This window comes from Biomphalaria glabrata, chromosome 4 (assembly GCF_947242115.1).
Source record: "Biomphalaria glabrata chromosome 4, xgBioGlab47.1, whole genome shotgun sequence".
Lineage (NCBI taxonomy): Eukaryota > Metazoa > Mollusca > Gastropoda > Planorbidae > Biomphalaria > Biomphalaria glabrata.
In genome coordinates this window covers 14597135-14620030 of record NC_074714.1, presented here as the reverse complement: position 1 = coordinate 14620030, position 22896 = coordinate 14597135, and the positions used below count along the sequence as shown (strand labels likewise).

The window sequence follows — 22896 nt, the reverse complement described above, 5'->3', positions numbered from 1 at the left end:
TCATACAAGAAGAAAGTTGTGAATGAGGTGCTGATTATCTTAAGACAACAAGGGAGACGATTGATGGTAGCTTTGTTTGAGAGTAAAGAAAACATTGAAAATTATCAGAGGAAATCATTCAAGTGTGACCAGCCAAGCCTATGTTTGTGTTTACAAGGTGGGAAGGGAGGGTATGAGAGTACTGACGGCTTGTTGAATGGTCCACATTTGAATTCTGAAAAAAAAATTGAAACAATTAAATTTATATTGAGAAAAAAAAAGTTAAAAACGTTTGCTAGCAAACACTGATAGTTTAACTAAGATGATTGTATTATTTGTCTGGAAATGTCATGCAATGTTAGCATTATAAAAAAAATAAATATAATATTTTTCATTTTTTTTAATAATACGGCTTGTCTTCATGTCCGACAATTAGTGAGGAATGCAGTATTTTCCGTGGCTACATATTTGGCTACACTTAGGGCAAGCATGACCATTGTCTAAATAACTATTCATAAACACATTTACAAAATTATACACTCCGATAGATTTGTCCCGATGACTCGTTGGGAATTAAATGCCCTTGTCGAATAAAACCAACATATTCCAAGCTTCTACTTAATTCATTTTGAATTTCTACACAACATATTCTGAACTTTATCTAATCTATTCCGTACATTCAACCATCATATATTCACCTTATACTTGAAATAGGACGTACTTATCTTTTTTTTTTTTTAATAATGTCTGTATTTTATCAAATAAGATACTTATTCTAAGCCTCTACTCAAGGTAAATTGTACTTAAGCTCCAACAGATATGATGATCAAATATCAATATGGATTCGTTATGTACTTCATTTGACGTGATTAAACCCAGATCTAGTATTTTAACCTCGTGTTAATCCACTCAACGTAAATCATACATAAGCTTTAACAGATATGTTGATCAAATATCAATATATGATTCGTTATGTACTTCATTTGACGTGATTAAACCCAGATCTAGTATTTTAACCTCGTTTAAGGAAGTATATAAAAAAACTAATACAACACACATTTATCACTCGTAGATGTTCTTTGTTTCTCTTTCTTGTCGGAATAAATATTTTGATATCAAATGTACTCGAGTTTGTGGAACATTAAACAAATCTCAACTATTCTCCATGTAGATTTCTATTGAAAATGTTGTCTATTGAACCATTAGCTCACTAGGAAATAGGTCAATACAATTGTACTTTTTACAATAATCTTGCTAATAAAATACATTCTGAAGTGTTTGTACATACATTGTATCTAACGAGACTGTTGACACGTTTACAGTTGTCTATTTAACTGATTTAAGTTTTCAAGCACATAATTAAAAATTTATGGTACATGCATTTATTCTCGACAATAAATAAAATGAATTTAAATCTATATAATAATTTTTGATAATCTACCATAGTTCATTGTTACCTCTCTTAGTGACCAACTAATAAAGAGCCAAAACATTAACAGTAGACTGGGTTTTGTTCTAATTGAAGGATTCAATTAATGACATATCTGTGTGTGCATTTTTTTGTTTCATAATTTTTAGCCAATAATGTAATTAGTAGAAATAGGTGCAATATTTTTTCTTTTATCGTTTCTGTTGAACTCATATGTTAATTATAATAATGATAGGGCATAATGACGAATGCAGTATTTCTCACGGCTACGCAGCCCTAGCTTTGACCTACATATTTTGGAACACAAAGACAAGCTTAACCATCACGTAACTGTTATTGTATAACCGCCAATATCGACAAATCATAAGGTCTATCTAATTCTAGTTATTTTTACACACATTGTTGTTTTGGATCATTCAGAACTAAATTTCTGTTCATACGAATTGGTGCCATATTTGCCATTGAACGTCTACGTCACTGATGTGTTATTAATGCTCTAGTAAAAAAAAGTAAAGTTCCCCTTTCAGTCCTTGTGGTCTATAGGGCAGATGATGTAAAGGTCATCTGGTTCTGTGGCCTACGGTTCACACGAGTATCATGTGACCAACCGCTTTTACTTTTCCCTAACTAATGTCAGGTACCCATAAGAGCTGGGTGGACTCAGAGGCGCCCGAAGATCCAGAAATTAAAAATCCCAGTCTTCAGCATTATTCGAACCCCGGTCCCCGGTTCAGAAGCCAAGCGGGTTTTTTTTTTTTTTTATGTTTGGTCTTATGAAAAATCATTGAAAGAAAAGTTTGAGTTATTTTTTGAAACTCATTTTAAATTTGAATAGTCAACTAAAACATAAAAAAATCGTTTCCTTTTTTTTTTCAATCGACCACATTGTCTACTAACAAAATTAAACACTCCCTAATGTTTTTTCTATATTCTCGTTGAATACAGTTGAAAGTTTATTTGAAGTTCTTATCAGAAGTTAGTCAATCAACCCCCCACTCTCCACACCCATCCTCCCCAGGTTGAAAAGCTACCGCGTCAGTAACAAAAGGAATGTCAAACCCCTTCACAAGAGAGGGTCATCGGTGTTGTCCACCATTGCCTTGCTCGCCATGGTTCACTAACGACCCCACCCACTAAGGCTGAATTATTATTAAGCATCGCACTAAGGAAAGACCCGCCTTTCGATGGTCCCATGTATTGTCCGAGACTCCTATATAAACCTCACTTACTCTTACGTCCAGCTGTTTGACTTCTTACCAATAAACTTGAGAAGATCTACATCTTAGCGCGGTTAATTTCTCCACATTTCGGATTCTCTTTTCGAAGTTATATTATTTCTCATTAGGATTACTTAGTGTGTAAGTGTATAGTTTGTGTTAGTTTTTCATAATGGCTGAGAGTGGTCAAGAAACATCAATGTCAGCTTGTCGCTGTGTTCAGTGCATACAAAACTGGACAACTCAAAGGTAATTGATTCTCACTGTACTTTTTATTTAAATATATTTCATTAAAAACATTTTCTTTTTTTTTTACTTTATTTTCATTAAACTTATATACGTTGACCTTAAGTATTTTAATAAATCTTGATGACAAACATTTAGTTTCAAACACTTTTAGTTTATATTTGTAAAATATTTATTTCATTCTAAAGATATTCAATAAAACAAGAAACGACACAATTTAGTTTCAATTTCTATTTTTCTCCATTACATTAAGTACATTAAGTAAATTTATGAAGTTAAGGACTGCTGTATATTATTTTTTTTCTAATTTAAAGTTAATTTATACTCAAACTTAGAGTCAACCTTTCCTGAGTTGTTTTCCTCATTATTTTTTTTTCTTGACTAAAAGCATAACAATATTTTGAACATTTATTTGTTTAACCTTGTAGTGTTTTATAGATTCTTTTTTTTTCAAGGTAAAGAAACACTATTTATATTTTTACGAAGCTCTCCAACCTAAAATCGAAAAATGTTAAAACCTAAAAATGTTATCTATACAGTGATAGATATAAAATTAATCAACTACTTCATAACATCAATAAGTTCGTTATTTCTATGTTAACTTTAATAGTAATTGATGTTTAAACATATGTCTTTGTTTGAAAATTTAAAAAAAAAAAACTAAAGAAACGATAACGGTTTAATTTTTTTCTATTAAAAGTAAGCTTCATTAAAAAAACGTTTAGGTTAGAGATAAAATACTTAACAATACTTAAACATATGCAAAGGTCTCTGTTTTTGTATATCTTGTTTATATCACTCCGGCTAAAGCATGCTTATTGCCTTTTATTTATTTGTGGGACAATTCTTTGGAGGGTTTGTCTAAGAAACTATTTCCATAGAGTTCTTGGGCTCGTCTCATTAAAAAAATATCTTCCTGTATCAAGATTTGAATTCAAACCTCATGTCTCTCAGCAATAAACACGTTTGAAGCAGATTTCGTTAAAAATCTAATAACTTACATTTTTAGTTAATATAAAACATGTGTATGATCTATATTTATTAGTCATTTATGCTAAACTCTTGAATGAAATTCACTTTTTTATTTCTTGGCTACTTAATCTTCTAATTTATCAATCAATGCCTTTCTTAAGTTTAACAAGTAACCAAACTTATGTAATGAATGTATTTCAATTAGTAAAAACTCATTCAAATTTATTCTTTTTCTGTAATTTTTTATCTTCAAAAACAAAAGATTTTAAAATATAGATAAAAATTTTAAAAACTCCGTCTGCTAAAGGGATTAGAAAACAAGCCATTTGCTACTATACTGGGTGATAGTGATGTTTCACCACAAGTTAAAAAGTTAGAATATGTTTATTTTGACCTGGAACTATATAACGTTCAATGGAAGGCCCGAATTGCAACCAACAACCCCCAAACCCCCACCTAGCCAACTCCATTATCTGGCTTCTGAATTTTTAATAGATTTCCCCCTCACCCGAAAAGGAAAAAGACACTATTAGTTTTGAGTGTTTTGTCTGTCCGTCCGTCATCCCGTCTGTCCCGTTTAGATCTCGTAAACTAGAAAAGATAGGGTAAATCTCTTATCTAAAACCAAAAATCTAATTTTTAAAATCAAGCAATTTTTTCATTTAAAAAAAACATTTTTTTACAACTATTCACTATTAATAGTTACACACACTGGAGGCTATTTAGTAAGGGATATAATCGATTACCATATTTTAAAAACATTTATGCAGACGGTTTTAGATTTTTGGTCGAAAATTCTTAACTAAAAAGAGGGGGGGGGGCTTTTAATGAGAGATTGACCATTTACAAAACAATTTTACCAATTAGATAATCATTATAAGACATCATTTAGGGCAGGTACAAATTTAACTTCACATTTACTTTCACCTATCTTTTGTTTGCTGTATCGTTGGAGCACCACAGAAGATCTCTAAACCTTCTTTCTCCATTTTTCTTTGTCATTGGCATTTAATACAATTTTATTATGATATTCTTTCTGAAAATATTAAAACCTGCATTTTTACCTGCTTCGGTGGATCACTTTGAGGGCCGATTTGAGTTTGCGTTTCCACACAAACTATCTTTGTAACCTTGTTTTATTTAGTTATTTCTTCATTTTATCGAACAAGCCATTATTATCACACACGCGCAATGTTAACCCATTAGTTGTAGTCCAACAAACATATCTTGTTTTTTTACTGACACAATTCATTACAATAACAGTATTTGCTAAGTGTTTAAAATCTGCAGTTTAACGAAGATAAAAAAGATTTTAAAACTTTCTTTAACTGAAACTTAACAATGGTTATTTGATTCCTTCCAACAGTTCTGCTTTAAGAGTTAATACTGTGACAACAAACCAAAGAAGATCTTCTTATCCTGTGAATTCATACACGTATTCAGCTGCTTTAACTTTTATAGGTTCTCCTAATCATTTGTACAATGAATACCCTTCTGGATCATTCCAGACTCAAATGAGTTCCTATGTGCTTCCATCATACGCAACACCAATCTTCAGAAATACTTATGGTCAGATGTATAATGACACATACTCTAGACCCAGCCCAGCAAGAGGACCAGCGGAGATAAGATTCTACACGCCTTCCTCCAGTAGGACGTGGTCATCACCAGACACATTTGAAGGTCTGCATAGACAGACCACACCTGAAACAGTAGCCTTATCTGATCCAAATAATTGGATATATAGGATCAATTACTTTATACCATCTGAAACGAGGACCTCAACAAGTGCCCCTCAGTGGATCAACAACACGATGCCGTTAAACGATCTGACAGAGATTCGTCAGACACTGGATGTGATCTCAAGTGAGTCAACATTTCCAACACAGCTGTCATCTACGCCGTCCAGCAATTTACTATCTTCAAATAATCCACCTTCCTTGATGTCTAGCAATGCACCAAACAGCGGGTCAACATTTCCAACACAGCTGTCATCTACGCCGTCCAGCAATTTACTATCTCCAAATAATTCACCTTCCTTGATGTCTAGCACTGCACCAAACAGTGGGTCAACATTTCCAACACAGCCGTCATCTACGCCGTCCAGCAATTTACTATCTTCAAATAATTCACCTTCCTTGATGTCTAGCACTGCACCAAACAGTGGGTCAACATTTCCAACACAGCCGTCATCTACGCCGTCCAGCAATTTACTATCTTCAAATAATTCACCTTCCTTGATGTCTAGCACTGCACCAAACAGTGGGTCAACATTTCCAACACAGCCGTCATCTACGCCGTCCAGCAATTTACTATCTTCAAATAATCCACCTTCCTTAATGTCTAGCACTGCACCAAACACATCTCAGTTATCTCTAAATATCACATCGGCTACAGTTCAAGAGTCTTCCATAGATTCTAGCAATCAATTTACATTTCAATTTAATAATAATACCAATGAACTAATGGCTAGTGCTATGGATTACACTGAAGGTAGGTTGTCTTTAGGTTGTTACTTTTTCATTGTCTATAGTAAACTTTGTTTCGTTTGTTTTTCATTTACAACGCTCTCAATGCAAGCCCTAACATTTGCAGGGTATTATGTGAAACTGATTACCTTGGGCCAAGTTGGTTTGGGATATTGATATTGTCAAAGTTAAGATTTTGTAATGAAAAATAAATTCGTCTTTGCATTACATTTTTAATAAAAAAAAGAATACATTGCCTTTTTTTTAAAATCGCAATTAGAATTAACACCCAAAAACCGACATTTTTGTCTATTTTTTTTAGAAGATTTTCATGAGTTTTAAGAAAATTTTATGTATGTTATAATTTTTTTTAAACTGAATAATGTATACCTAAAATAATCGCGTGGTCTATGACAAAGCGGTGCCCACTGCGGCCGCATAGGTGGCCTAATTAATTTCGATGTAGACATATTTTATAAAGTAGCTCTACTCCTTTGTAAGAACGTTAAATTGTAGGTGCATCTTGTGGATAATGTCCCTTGTCAATAGCGAAATGCGATATTTTACAAAAAAGAGTAAGCAAATAAAGCACACATAAAAGTAATTGTAATTGGTTTCTGTTATAAATTTTTTCAATAGGAAACAGTGAATCAGAAACAGAAATTGATAGAAATTTACCAGAAGAAGTTTCCATGCCTGAGAAGGAAATTATCGATCGTCGGAAGCAGCTCTGTCCTCACAACGATACGGACGAATGTGATGATGACTGTCCATATAGGCATGGCCGCCTTTGTCATCTGTGCCTTACACATAGATTAAATCCTTATAATCCAGAATTACATGCTGATGTAAGTAATGATAAGTCGATTGTGGGCAGATTGCACATAATTTTTGTTCTTTTCAGAATTTGAGTTTTAAGTTTTTGGCACATCGGCACACTTTAGGCCATGTCGTATCCGTAATCCCTAAAAGGTCACTCTCCCTTCATACCACAAGCGCTAAACTTTATTTAGTTCAGTCATTAAAAACAAGGTCTATTCACAGTTAAAATAGTAAAGTTTGTAAAAAAAATTAATAATTCAATTAAAATCTTTGGCGTGATATAGGTGTGGCTAATACTATGTCTGGACATGGTCGTGCTTCCACGCCTTGTCAGACCCTTAGATGTGGGCAGATGTCCATCTGCCACTAAGTGTCTGAATTTGTTGTGGGTCTCAGCTTCTCACCGATCCTGCCACTCTCAATAGGTGGCAGAGGCAATAGTCTGTCTATTGATCCATAGTCTACTTTGGAGCGGATTAGACTCCGATATAGCAGCAGCAGGGTATCTCTATCAGTTCTTTTCACAAATAATAGCATTCTAAAAATAAAAGCAATGGACATACATTAAACCTATATCATCCAATTTCCATTTATTATTTTTCAAAATTATAGCTACCAATTTTTTAAGACAACAATTAGTTTAAAAGAGACTCTCTCTCTTTCTTCTCTCATTTCTTCTCTAATTATCTTTCTTATTTCATTTTTCTCTCTCTTTTATTCTTTTTACTTCTCTCTTTCTATCTATCTTGTCTCTTTTCCTCACTCGCTCTATTTCTTCTCTCTTTTTCGTTTTCTTTTCTCTCTTTATTTTCTCTCTCTATTTCTCACTCTTTCTTCTCTCTCTTTCTTCTCTCTCATTCTTCTCTGTTCTTTTCTCTATCTCTTTCTTCTCTATCACTCTTTCTCCCTTTCTCTCTTTCTCTTTCTTTATTTGCAATAGGCACCAAATATTGGATCACATGTCCACTATCAAAAAAGAAGCTTATTGAGTATTCGAAAGAGGATTTCGCGGATATGAACTATTGAGGTAATTAGTAGCAACTCTCTTTAATTTTAAGTTACATTGAAAAAAAAAGCATTCATATAGAAACTACTCTTGTACATTCCCTCATTGCTATAAAATATCGATTGATTACATGTTTTGGTCAAGCTGTATGTGTGCTGGACTGTCATTTCGAATTCTCGATGTTCCATGGTTTATACACTGCCCACTATCATTCCCCGTCATTCTGTGAGAAGTTTTGACTAGGAAGTAAATTATCTTCAACTCTGAAGGAACATCTGAAACATGTGAAACATTTAAGAAACATTTTTACATGGTACCAGAATCCATAACCGTCGAAACCATCAAACGACATTCTAGGCCACATACCAAACTACTAGTCAATCGTTACATATTAATAAATGAAATTATCCAAAGATACTTTATTCATTTGTTGTTTTTTTATTTGTTAATAAACAAATTATTTTTAAAAACAATATTTTTATTTTTAATTGGTTTTCTTTTCATATAATTTGCACAGCAAAATTTATATATATATTTTTTTCTTTTAAGGAAACAGGACCAGATGATTCAGAAAGGAAAACATTGTTAACATTCCAAAAGTAATCGACATTGTACCTATACGTATACAAAGTCTTAACGGAAATATTTACTTTAATTATTAAATGTACTGTAATATTTATTTGATATGCCTTACTATAAATTTGTTAAGCTTATTATCTTTGAATTTACCAAAGCCATGTAAAGTAAATAAATTATAAAATTTAAAAAAATCTTTTTTATTTGATTTCATATTTCCATCATATTTAATGTAATGTCATGTCATTGCGATAAATACGATAACTGTTTAAATCACAAACTCTATCTATCTCTCTATCTAGCTATCTATCTATATTTTTCTGTCAGTCTAAATACATTAAAATATGAGGAATTAAATACAGATCATAAATTTTATAGAATATAAATTTATGGCATAAAAAGCGAACACTTAACACATCAATCATTCATAACAGACATGTAATTTTTCAATATATCATATGGCAAAAAGTTCATCTTATTTCGTTTTATAGTCGTAATTATCTTCTCTATTGAAGAAACGTCTGTAATGTATGCGATAAGTTATGAGACTTAATTTATTGATAAACAAACTAATGAAGATATCCAATATCGACTGTAGTGACAAGTCTGCTTTAGGATATAAACACTGTGCTCCTTAAAGCCCTGTGTTAACATCAGACTCTGATGTACCTAAACACCAGCTTGTATAACATTGTCTAAACATATCACGGGTGCGCATGTTTCCTCATAATAGAATGACGAGTCTTTCATCCAACTAGTGTCATCTTGCCAACAAGGTCCATAACTTCGTATAAGAAAAAAAAAGTGTAAATGAGATCCTGATTATCTCTAGAAAACAAGCGAGACAACTGATAAGGAGCTTCGTCAGAACTAAAGAAAACATCGCAAATCATCAGTGAAAATTATTCAAGTGTGACCAGCCAAGTCTTTGTTTGTGTTTACGGGGTGGGAAAGGTAGAGACTTGAGAGCTTGTACGTGCGTCCATTAACATTTAGTTTCATTAAAGTTTTAAAAAATTACTTGCTCTGGAAATTAAAAAAATATAAATAATTTTTTTTTAATAAAAGTTTGTTATCATAAATTGGTAATGATCTATTCCGTTAATATTATTAACAATCAATAAATAAGTAATAAATTCAGTTATTTAAATCAATATTTTAAAAGAGCCCCAGTTTGATCGAGATATTCCAAACTTCTATTTAATTTATTATAAACTCCAACACAACATATTCTGAACATCTTTTTTAAAAAATAAATTAACGTCTGCATTTTATAATATTATTCAAATAAATAAAATAAAAAAAATATTTAAATATACATAAGCTCTCACAGAATTTTTTATCAAATATCAATGTGTCAACGTTATGTGCTTCATTAGACGTGATTACACACAGATCTACTTTTTTAACGTCGTTAAACGGAAGTCCAAAAACTAGTCTCCCCTATCTCAATAATTCAACAAACACTTAGCACCCATTGACATTTTGTTGTTCTCGTTTTTCTTTTTCGGAATGATAATATTTTGGTATCAAAATGTACTCGAGTTCTTTCAGGATCAAACAAACATAACTATTCTTCATGTAGATTTCTATTGAAAATTGTGTCTATTTAACCATTAACTCACAAAAAAAGTAAATCAATAAAACTGTACTTTTTACAATAATCTTAATAATAAATTATAGTATGATAGAATCAACTTGTTCTAGTGGTACTATTACAACCTTAAGAGTTTTTTTTTTTTTTTTGTATATTGTATTGGTTAACTTACGTACGTTATGTTACGCTATAATATAATTAAAAAATACATGCATATATTTTATTCCTCTCCCCTCCCCTACCCTGATATTTAAAATCAATTTAAAAGTAAAGACTAATTTGATTTCATTTAAGTTTAATTCACAATGGATATTTCTGTAAAACATTAATACATTTTCTTTAATTTATAATCATTATATTTCAACTCTATGAGAATCTACTATAGTTGGTTGCTACCTGTCTTAGTGACTAGTAAACAGATAGCCTAAATGTAATTTTGTAAAATATCAACCAGTAAAGAATAGTCATGCATGTTATTCAATGACATTAATTCTGCCAAGTCACTGGTTTTCCTGGCTAGCTTAGGCAACCTTGTCCATGCTTTATTAGCACAAGGGGAAAAGGAGCATTTGTACAAATTTGTATTAGCATATTGAATGAATTAATGTAACAAAAAAATGAATAACGTAGAGATTTAATTACATATTAACTAATGTTGACATGATAAAAAAAAAGACTACATAGACAGTTTGTGTGAAAACACAAACTCAGAATATTTCCAGGCAGGTAAAAAGGCAGGTTATAATATTTTCTTATAGAATATCATAATGAAATTCTATCAAAGGCTAATCACAGAGAAGAATAGAGAAAGAAGATTGACAGATTTTATGTGGTGCCTCAACGGTTCAGCAGTTTAATGATAGGTGAAAGTGAAGGTGAAGTTAGATGTATCTAACTTATATAATGTTTTAATTGTTTTGTAAAGGGCCAATCTCTTATTGAAAGCTTCCAGAAAAAACAAGGTTACAAAGACAGTTTGTGTGGACACACAAACTCAAAATCGGCCTCCGAAGTGGTCCACCCTGGCAGGCTTCAATATTTTCAGAAAGAACATCCGAATGAAATTATATCAAAGACAAATGAGAGATAAGAATGGAGAAAGAAGGTTGACAGATCTTGTGTAGTGCCCCAACGATCATGCAGATCAAAGGATAAGTGCAAGTGAATGCAAAGTTAGATGTGAACCTGACCTAGCTAGTTCCCCTTTTAGACCTTGTGATATATAGGGCAGATGATGTAAGGTTCATCTGTTGTTTTTTTTTTTTTTGTGGCCTACGGTAAACGATGGTGTCATATAGCTAGCACAACGACCAACCGCCTGTAGTTTTTCTCAACTAATGTCATGTACCCATTAGAGCAGGGTGGACTCAGAGGCGCCCAAGGATTCCGAAGTTGAAAATCCCAGACTTCACCAGGATTCGAACCCGGGAAACCGCTTTACTGCTGAGCTACCGCGCCTTTCCTAACCTAACTGAAGTCTTATAATTAATACAATTGTTTTGAAAAGGCTCAATCTCTTAATCGAATCCTCAAAAAAAAAAAAAAAAAAAATAACCATTTCAGCAAATATAAAAAATGTTCAAGAAAATAATATTTACAAGATTACTATTCGTTTTAAATTAGATCTAACTTATAATGCATACTTTAAAAACTGCTTGCATAAGTGATTTTAAAAATTAGATCTTTCGCTTTCAGAAAAAAAAAGTAACCGTTGCATCAAAACTCTAAATGGTCTAAAATATTGTGATGTTGGATATTCACTATTATTTCTAGTTTACGAGATCTAAACGGGACAGACGGACAGACATTTCACACAAAACTAATAGCGTCTTTTCCCCTTTCAGGGGCCGCTAAAAAAACATTCCTTAAAAAAAAAAAAACATTTTGTATTTTCTTGAGGTTATTCTTCCATGTGTAAAATATTTGTCTGCAGTTCATGCGATAATATGAAAAGCTAATTATTAATTGTTGTTTCAAATTTTATCTATACTAAATTGTTTTTTTTTTACTCTTTTTAAAACAGGATACCCGGTCACATCATCCCCATCATTTCATTCCCTGGTCATTTCATCCCCTGGTCATTTCATCATCTGATCATTTTATCTAATAAATCCATCCATCCATCCCAGTGGCACCACAGCCCATGGAGGGCTCTGGCCTGCTTTAACACATCCTTCCATTCAGATCTCTCCTGGGCCTTTCGTCTCCACGCCCTAACCCCAAGCTGGTTCAGATCTGCTTCCACGTCATCTACCCATCGCATTCGGAGTCTGCCTTTGGGTCGCCTGCCTTTTGGTTTTTGCCTGTATACGATTTTCGCCCCTCTGTTGTCTGACATTCTTTCAAGGTGACCTGCCCAACGTAGTCTGTTCTTTTTTATTTCGTTCACTATTGGTGGGTCTTCATATAATTGATATAACTCATGGTTAGTGCGTGTCCTCCACCCTGTTTCATCCTGTATGGCACCATAGATTTTCCTAAGGATTTTTCTTTCCCAAGTGCCTGGTGGCATTGAGAGAGAGAGACAGACAGAGAGAGAGAGAGAGAGAGAGTCACACCCTCCATGCTAATTAATTTCCACTAAGCACTTAATCAATTTTAATGGCTATAGAAACCTAATCATGACGGGCTCAGTCTGGGTAAGGATCAGGATAATAAGTGAACAGATTTTATACTAGAAGATAAGAAGAAAGAAGATAAATTTGTCTTTGAATTTCATTCATTATTTACTAAGTACAAAATCACGATCAAATTAACTTTATTTTGCGAGCCTTGATTGTAGCGAAGACATACAGTATATCATCAAAATTCTGTTTCCTACATAAATCACGCCCAATAACAAGCCTTTATAAAACAGACACATTCACATACCCGCTGTCTGATCAGATTGACTAATATCTACAACATACTTCAGAGTTATGGACTACAATTTACACTCTTTAGGCCACGGGTAAAATATGTCTAGTAAATAAATAAATGTTTGTTTTTTTTTTATTTTGTGCAGCAGTATGTGACTACATGTCTATTGCCATATCCTTAGAATTTAAATTCGCGTTAACGGGATTTTTCTTAGGGCTGGGTAACATTTACATTTTTTTATTTACCAAATATTAGTTACTGTGCAATAAATGCTTTTATGAAAGGTTATTAGCTTCATATAGGAGAATCTTTCGTAAAACAAAACAACATACCTTTCATTTTACATATTCGGTTGTTGTTTGATGAAGTATTGAATGTATAGAGAAAGTTGATTGGATTCTTAATTATCTTCTCTTTTTAAAGAACGACTGTAATGTAAATGATAAATTATGCGACTTGATAAATGTAATACTTTATAAACACGCTTATGTTGTGACAATTCTAAATTAAGAGATAAACAATGTGCGCTTCTCTAGCCCCGTGTTATAGACAAGACTGTCATGTACTAAACACCAAATAGCACCACAGTGTCTAAAGTGTAATGCGGTATACAAATTACGAATAGCCTCGCCTGTCTGTTTTCTGCGTTATGTCCACGTTGTGTCCAAGATGCCAACAAGGGAAACAACTTCATACAAGAAGAAAGTTGTGAATGAGTTGCTGATTATCTTAAGACAACAAGGGAGACGATTGATAGCAGCTTTGTTCGGGGGTAAAGAAAACATCGCAAATTATCAGAGGAAATCATTCATGTGTGACCATCCAAGCCTTTGTTTGTGTTTACAAGGTGGGAAGGGAGGGTATGAGAGTACTGACGGCTTGTTGAATGGTTCTCATTTGAATTTAAAAAAAAAATTAAAACAAGTAATTTATATTGAGAAAAAAAAAGTTAAAAACGTTTGCTAGCAAACACTGATAGTCCAGCTAAGATGATCATATTATTTGCTGGAAATGCCATGCAATGGTAGCATTATAAAAATAAAAATGTAATATATTTCATTTTTTTTTTAATAATAAGGCTTGTCTTCATGTCCGACAATTAGTGAGGAATGCAGTATTTCCCTTTGCTACATATTTGGGCACACTTAGGGCAAGCATGACCATTGTCTAAATAATAATTCATAATTACATAAACAAAATTAGCCACTTCGATAGATTTGTTTTGATCGCTCTTTGGGAATTAAAAGCCCTTGTCGAATAAAACCAACATTTTCCAAGCTTATACTTAATTCATTTTGAAGTTCTACACAACATATTTTGAACTTTATCTAATCTATTTCGTACATTGATTTTCCATATATTCACCTTATACTTGAACTAGGACGTACTTATCTATTTTTTAATACTAATGTCTGTATTTTATCAAATAAGATACATATTCTAAGCCTCCACTCAACGTAAATTGTACTTAAGCTCCAACAGATATGTTGATCAAATATCAATACGGATTCGGTATGTGCTTCATTTGGCGTGATGAAACCCAGATCTAGTATTTTAACCTCGTTAAAGGAAGTATAAAAAAAACTAGTCTCACTATCTCCTTAATACAACACACATTTAGCACTCATAGATGTTCTTTGTTTCTCTTTCTTGTCGGAATAAATATTTTGATATCAAATGTACTCGAGTTTGTTGAAGATTAAACAAATCTCAACTATTCTCCATGTAGATTTCTACTGAAAATGTCTATTAAACCATTAGCTCACTAGGAAATAGGTCAATAAAATTGAACATTTTACAATAATCTTCAAAATAAAATACATTCTGATGTTTTTGTACATACGTTGTATCTAACGAGACTATTGGCACGTTTACAGTTGTCTATTTAACTGATTAAAGTTTTCAAGCACATAATTTAAAATTTATGGTACATGCATATATTTGCGCTAATAAATAAAAAAAAATTAAATCTAAAACTAATTTTATTTCACTGAGGTCTTATTATCATTTGATACTTGTTTAATTCGTTGATATATTTTATGAAATATAAAATCACTATATTTTAAATCTATGATAATCTACTACAGTTGAATGTTACCTTGCTTATTAACCAACTAATAAAGAGCCAAAACATTAACAACAGTAGACTGGGTTTTGTTCTAATTGAAGGATTCAATTAATGACATATCTGTGTGTGCATTTTTTTGTTTCATAATTTTTAGCCAATAATGTAATTAGTAGAAATAGTTACAATACATTTTTTTTATCGTTTCTCTTGAACTTATATGTTAATTATAATAATGATAGGGCATAATGAGGAATGCAGTATTTCTCGTGGCTACGCAACTCAAGCTGTGACCTACATATTTTGGAAAACCAAGGCAAGCCTAACCATCACGTAACTGTTATTGTAAAACCGCCAATATCGGCAAATCATAAGGTCTATCTAATTCTAGTTATTTTAGACACATTGTTGTTTTGGATCATTCTGAACTAAATTTCTGTTCATACGAATTGGTGCCATATTTGTCATTGAACTTCTACGTCAGATATGTTATTAATGCTAGAACTATACATTTTTTTTTTTACCATGAAGGTTTTCTTTTTTATGTTTGGTCATATGAGAAATCATTCAAAGAAAAGTTTGAGTTATTGAGGGTTTTTTTCACCATTATTCGAACACCGGTCCCCGGTTCAGAAGCCAAGCGCTTTACCGCTCAGCCACCGCGCCTCCATTAATGCTATAACTATACATACTTTTATTTTGACAATTTTTTTTTTTTTTTAATGTTTAGTCTTATGAGAAATCATTCAAAGAAAAGTTTATTTTTTGAAACTCATTTAAAATTTGAAAAGTCCACTAAATACATAAAAAAATCTTTTCCTTTTTTTCCATCGACCACATTGTCTATAAACAGAAATAAATACTCCCTAATGTTTTTTCTAAAGATTCTTATCATTGAATACAGTTGAAAGTTTATTTGAAGTTCTTATCAGAATGTTTTCAATCAGCCCCCCACTCTCCACATCCATCTACCCCAGGTTGAAAAGCTACCGCGTTGGTAACAATAGGAATGTCAAGCCCCTTCACAAGAGAGGGTCATCGGTGTTGTCCACCTTCACAAAAGAGGGTCATCGGTGTTGTCCACCTTTGCCTTGCTCGCCATGGTTCACTAACGACCCTACCCACTAAGGCTGAATTATTATTAAGCATCGCACTAAGGAAAATCCCGCGTTTCGATGGTCACGTGTATTGTCTGAGCCTCCTATAGAAACCTCACTTACTCTTATGTCCATCTGATTGACTTCTTACGAATCAACTTGAGAAGATCTACATTTTAGCGCGGTGAATTTCTCCACATTTTGGATTCTCTTTTCGAAGTATTATTATTTCTCATTAGGATTACTTAGTTTATAGTGAACAGTTTGTGTTATTTCTACACTATGGCTGAGAGTGGACAAGAAACATCAATGTCAGCTTGTCGCTGTGATCAGTGCATACAAAACTGGACTTATCAAAGGTAATTGATTCTCACTGTATTTTTCATATAAATATATTTCATTTAAAACATATTCCTTTTTACTTTATTTTCATTAAACTTATATACGTTGACCTTAAATATTTTTATAAATCTTTATGTCAAACATTTAGTTTCAAACACTTTTAGTTTATATTTGTACACTATTTATCTCATTCTAAATAAAGAAATTCAATAAGACATAATGGATACAATTTAGTTTCAAACTCTATTTTTCTCCATTACATTAAGTACATTAAGTAAATTCATCAAGTTAAGGACTGCTGTATATTTTTTTTTCTAATTTAAAGTTAATTTATACTGTATCTTTTTATATATACTCCAACTTAGAGTCAACCTTTCCTGAGTTTTTTTTCCTCATAATTTATCTTTTCTTGACTAAAAGCATAACAATATTTTGAACATTTATTTGTTTAACCTTGTAGTGTTTTATAGATTCTTTTTTTTTTCAAGTTAAAAAAAAACACTATTTCTATTTCTACAAAGCTCTCCAACTTAAAATAAAAAAATGTTAAAACCTAAAAATGTTATAACATTAATCAACTACTTCATAACATCAATAAGTTCGTTATTTCTATGTTAACTTTAATAGTAATTGATGTTTAAACATATGTCTTTGTTTGAAAATTTAATTAAAAAAGCTAAAGAAAGGATAAAGAATTAATTTATTACTATTAAAAGTGAGCTTCACTAAAAAAAACGTTTAGGTTATAGATAAAATACTTAAACAATACTTAAACATATGCAAAGGTCTATGTTTTTTGTATATCTTGTTTAATCACTCCGGCTAAAGCATGCTTATCGCCTTTTATTTCTTTGTGGGACATTTCTTTGGAGGGTTTTTCTAAGAAACTTTTTCCATAGAGTTCTTGGGCTCGTCTCATTAAAAAAAATATCTTCCTCTATCGGGATTTGAATTCAAACCTCATGTCTCTCAGCAATAAACACGTTTGAAGCAGATTTCGTTAAAAATCCCATAACTTACATTTTTAGTTAATATAAAACATGTGTATGATCTATATTTATTAGACATTTATGCTAAACTCTTGAGAGAAATTCACTTTCTTATTTCTTGGCTACTTAATCTTCAAATCTATCAATCAAAACCTTTCTTAAATTTAACTAGTAACCAAACTTATGTAATGAATGTATTTCAATTAGTAAGAACTCATTCATATTTATTCTTTTTCTGTAACTTTTTATCTTCAAAAACTTAGTACAAAATATTTAAAAATATAGATTAAAATTTTAAAAACTCCGTCTGCTAAAGGGATGAGAAAACAAGCCATTTGCTGCTATACTGAGTGATAGTGATGTTTCAACACAAGTTAAAAAGTTGGAATATGTTTATTTTTTACCCGGAATCAAATATCGTTCAATGGAAGGCCCGAATCCAAACGACTTACACCCCCCCACACACACACCTAGCCAACAACATAATCTGGCCTCTAAATGTTTAATAGATTTCCCCTACCCCGAAAAGGAAAAAGACGCTATTAGTTTAGATCTCGTAAACTATAAAAGATAGGGCATGTCTCTTATCTAAAAGCGAAAAATCTAATTTTTAAAATCAAGCAATTTTTTCATTAAAAAAAATAATTTATTTAAACTATTCAATATTAATAGTTACAAACACTGGAGGCTATTTAATAAGGGATATAATCGATTACTATATTTTAAACACATTTTTGCAAACGGTTTTAGATTTTTGGTTGAAAATTCTTAACTAAAAGGCGGGGGGGGGGGCGCTTTTAATGAGAGATTGACCATTTACAAAACAATTTTACCAATTAGATAATCATTATAAGACATCATTTAGGCCAGGTACGAATCTGACTTCACCTTTACTTTCACCTATCTTTTGTTTGCTGGATTGTTGGAGCACCATATACGATCTCTAAACCTTCTTTCTCCATTCTTTGTCATTTGCCTTTGATACTATTTCATTCTGATATTCTTTCTGAAAATATTAAAACCTGCATTGTTACCTGCTTGGGTGGATCAATTTGAGGGCCGATTTGAGTTTGAGTTTCCACACAAACTATCTTTGTAACATTGTTTTATTTAGTTATTTCTTCATTTTATCGAACAAGCCATTATTAGCACACAACGCGCAATGTTAACCCATTAGTTGTAGTCCAACAAACATATCTTGTTTTTTTTTACTGACACATTTCATTACACTAAAAGTATTTGCTAAGTGTTTAAAATCTACAGTTTAACGAAGACAAAAAAAGATTGTTAAACTTTCTTTAACTGAAACTTAACAATGTTTATTTGATTCCTTCCAACAGTTCTGCTTTAAGAGATAATACTATGACAACAAACCAAAGAAGATCTTCTTATCCTATGAATTCATACACGTATTCAGCTGCTTTAAACTTTACAGGTTCTCCTAATCATTTGTACAATCAATACCCTTCTGGATCATTCCAGACTCAAATGAGTTCCTATGTGCTTCCATTATACGCAACACCAATCTTCAGAAATACTTATGGTCAGATGTATAATGACACATACTCTAGACCCAGCCCAGCAAGAGGACCAGCGGAGATAAGATCCTACACGCCTCCCTCCAGTAGGACGTGGTCATCACCAGACACATTTGAAGGTCTGCATAGCCAGACCACACCTGAAACAGTAGCCTTTCCTGATCCAAATAATTGGATATATAGGATCAATTACTTTATACCATCTGAAACGAGGACCTCAACAAGTGCCCCTCAGTGGATCAACAACACGATGCCGTTAAAAGATCTGACAGAGATTCGTCAGACACTGGATGTGATTTCAAGTGAGTCAACATTTCCAATACAGCCATCATCTACGCCGTCCAGCAATTTACTATCTTCAAATAACCCACCTTCCTTTAGGTCTAGCACTGCACCAAACAGTGGGTCAACATTTCCAACACAGCCGTCATCTACGTCGTCCAGCAATTTACTATCTTCAAATAATTCACCTTCCTTAATGTCTAGCACTGCATCAAACAGTGGGTCAACATTTCCAACACAGCCGTCATCTACGCCGTCCGGCAATTTACTATCTTCAAATAATTCACCTTCCTTGATGTCTAGCACTGCACCAAACAGTGGGTCAACATTTCCAACAAAGCCGTCATCTACGCCGTCCAGCAATTTAGTATCTTCAAATAATTCACCTTCTTTGATGTCTAGCACTGCACCAAATACACCTCAGTTATCTCTATCAACAAATAATCCACCTTCCTTGATGTCTAGCACTGCACCAAACACATCTCAGTTATCTCTAAATATCCCATCGGCTACAGTTCAAGAGTCTTCCATAGATTCTGGCAATCAATTTACATTACAATTTAATAATAATACCAATGAACTAATGGCTAGTTCTATGGATTACACTGAAGGTAGGTTGTCTTTAGGTTGTTACTTTTTCATTGTCTATAGTAAACTTTGTTTCGTTTGTTTTTCATTCACAACGCTCTCAGGGCAAGCCCTAACATTTGCGGGGTCTTATGTGAAACTGATTACCTTGGTCCAAGTTGGTTTGGGATAATCCTATTTTTAAAGTTAAGATTTTGTAATGAAAAATAAATTAGTCTTTGCAATACATTTTTAATAAATAAAAGAATACATTGCCTTTTTTTAAAATCGCAATTAGAATTAGCACCCAAAAACCGACATTTTTGTCTATTTTTCAGAAGATTTTCATGAGTTTTAAGGAAATTTTATGTATGTTATATTTTTTTTAAACTGAATAATGTATACCTAAAATAATCGCGTGGTCTATGACAAAGCGGTGCCAATGCGGCCGCATAGGTGGCCTAATTAATTTCGATGTAGACATATTTTATAAAGTAGCTCTACTCCTTTGTAAGAACGTTAGATTCTAGGTGCATCTTGTGGATAATGTCCCTTGTCAATAGGGAAATGCGATATTTAACAAAAAAGAGTTAGCAAATGAAGCATATATAAAAGTAATTGTAATTGGTTTCTGTTATAAATGTGTTCAATAGGAAACAGTGAATCAGAAACAGAAATTGATAGAAATTTACCAGAAGAAGTTTCCATGCCTGAGGAGGAAATTATCGATCGTCGGAAGCAGCTCTGTCCTCACAACGATAAGGACGAATGTGATGATGACTGTCCATATAGGCATGGCCGCCTTTGCCATCTGTGCCTTACACATAGATTAAATCCATATAATCCAGAATTACATGCTGATGTAAGTAATGATAAGTCGATTGTGGGCAGATTGCACATAATTTTTGTTCTTTTCAGAATTTGAGTTTTGAGTTTTTGGCACATCGGCACACTTTAGGCCATGTCGTGTCCGTAATCCCTGAAAGGTCACTCTCCCTTCATACCACAAGCGCTAAACTTTATTTAGTTGAGTCATTAAAAACAAGGTCTATTCACAGTTAAAATAGTAAAGTTTCTAAAAAAAAAATTAATAATACAATAAAAATCTTTGGCGTGATATTGGTGTGGCTAATACTATGTCTGGACATGGTCGTGCTTCCAAGCCATGTCAGACCCTTAGATGTGGGCAGACATCTGCCACAAAGTGTCTGAATTTGTTGTGGGTCTCAGCTTCTCACCGATCCTGACACTTTCAATAGGTGGCAGAGGCAATACTCTGTCTATTCTAACTTGGATCGGATTAGACTCCGATATAGCAGCAGCAAGGTATCTCTATCAGTTTTTTTCACCAATAATAGCATTCTAAAGATACAAGCAATGGACATACATTAAACCTATATCATCCAATTTCCATTCATTATTTTTCAAAATTGTAGCTACCAATTTATTAAGACAAAAATTAGTTTGATAGAGACTCTCTCTCTTTCTTCTCTCATTTTATTTCTCATTCTTTTCCTTTCTTCTCTCTCTCTCTCTCTCTCTCTCTCTCTTTTGTCTCTCTTTTCTTCTCTCGTTCTCTTTCTTCTCTCATTTTTTTCTCTCTTTCATTCTTTTATCTTTTTACTTCTCTCTCTCTCTCTAGCTTGTCTCTTTTCCTCACTCGCTCTATTTCTTCTCTCTTTTTCGTTTTCTTTTCTCTCTCTATTTCTCACTCTTTCTTCTCTCTCTTTCTTCTCTCTCATTCTTCTCTGTTCTTTTCTCTATCTCTTTCTTCTCTATCACTCTTTCTCCCTTTCTCTCTTTCTCTTTCTTTATTCTATTTTTTTCTAGTATTGAAAACTTCTGAAAGCCAGATAGAATAGACAAGTGTCTCAACACTTTACCACGTCTACTAATTGCTCTATTTTAGGCTTGCTTAGAACAACATAAGAAACAAAGTAAAGAAATGGAATGCAACATTTGTATGGAAAAAGTCACTGAGCTGGAAACTCTTAGTCGCTTCGGTATCCTAGAGAATTGTAACCACTGTTTTTGTTTAATGTGTTTATTTGAATGGCGGCAGAATAAAACAATGGCTAACCATAGGTATGTCTTTATCTTTACATTTATACTTTAGTTGTGTTCTTAATTATTCTACCAAAAATAAAATGTTGTAAACTTTAATATCATGCGTAGTGCATACATGTCACCATATAGGTCGAGAATTTTTGGTTTCCCAGACCTGTCGAGACGGAGGTCAACAAGTCTGGGGCAGTCAAATAGAATATTAGGCACATAGATTTGCCCATAGCTGTGAGAATTATGAGCCAACATAACAGTTACCTGCCCTGCAATGTGCTATAATATCTTGCTCATGCATGGACAGCCTCCACCAGGGGAAAGTGTGGTCAGGTCTCCTTATGCGCTCCCAGACTCCACGGAGTGTTTTTTTTTGGACATTTTTGTCCTGAATAGAAAAGTTGTCAATGACAGAAAAGTCTATTCTTCAATGTTGTCTTTTCATCGTTTTTTTCTCTTCTTTGCACTGCTACTTAAAACAAGTCTTAGTCAGCCCTGAGGAGGGAAATATTGTTTTGGTTTGTCTTTCTCTTTTTGGCAGTGTTTAGCAGGTCATTTTGGGGTCCAATTTTCAACGCGATCCTGTTTCCTCAATTGTGATAACGTCTTTGCATATAATATCTAGAATCCTTTTGTAGCATCTCGATTCTAGGATCCTCCTCAATTGCTTTTAAGACAAAGACTGCTTTATTGATCTTTATGGAAATTTGTTGTGATTACAACACCTTTTTCTCATATATATATACAACACATTAGAACCTTACACATATTGATTACAATTATTATG

At 32.8% G+C, this 22896-nt stretch overlaps 2 protein-coding genes across 2 annotated transcripts in view; one reads left to right on the top strand and one right to left on the bottom strand.

The window, feature by feature from the left end:
• Window positions 1-22896, bottom strand: part of LOC106054140 (macrophage-expressed gene 1 protein-like) — a 165197-nt gene that overhangs the window by 26326 nt on the left and 115975 nt on the right. The window lies entirely within an intron of this gene.
• LOC106060725 (uncharacterized) lies at window positions 2798-7574 on the top strand. Its single transcript, XM_056026342.1, has 4 exons — window positions 2798-2874; window positions 5210-6336; window positions 6951-7159; window positions 7530-7574. The coding sequence occupies exons 1-4, from the start codon at window positions 2798-2800 to the stop codon at window positions 7572-7574; spliced, it is 1458 nt and encodes a 485-aa protein (XP_055882317.1).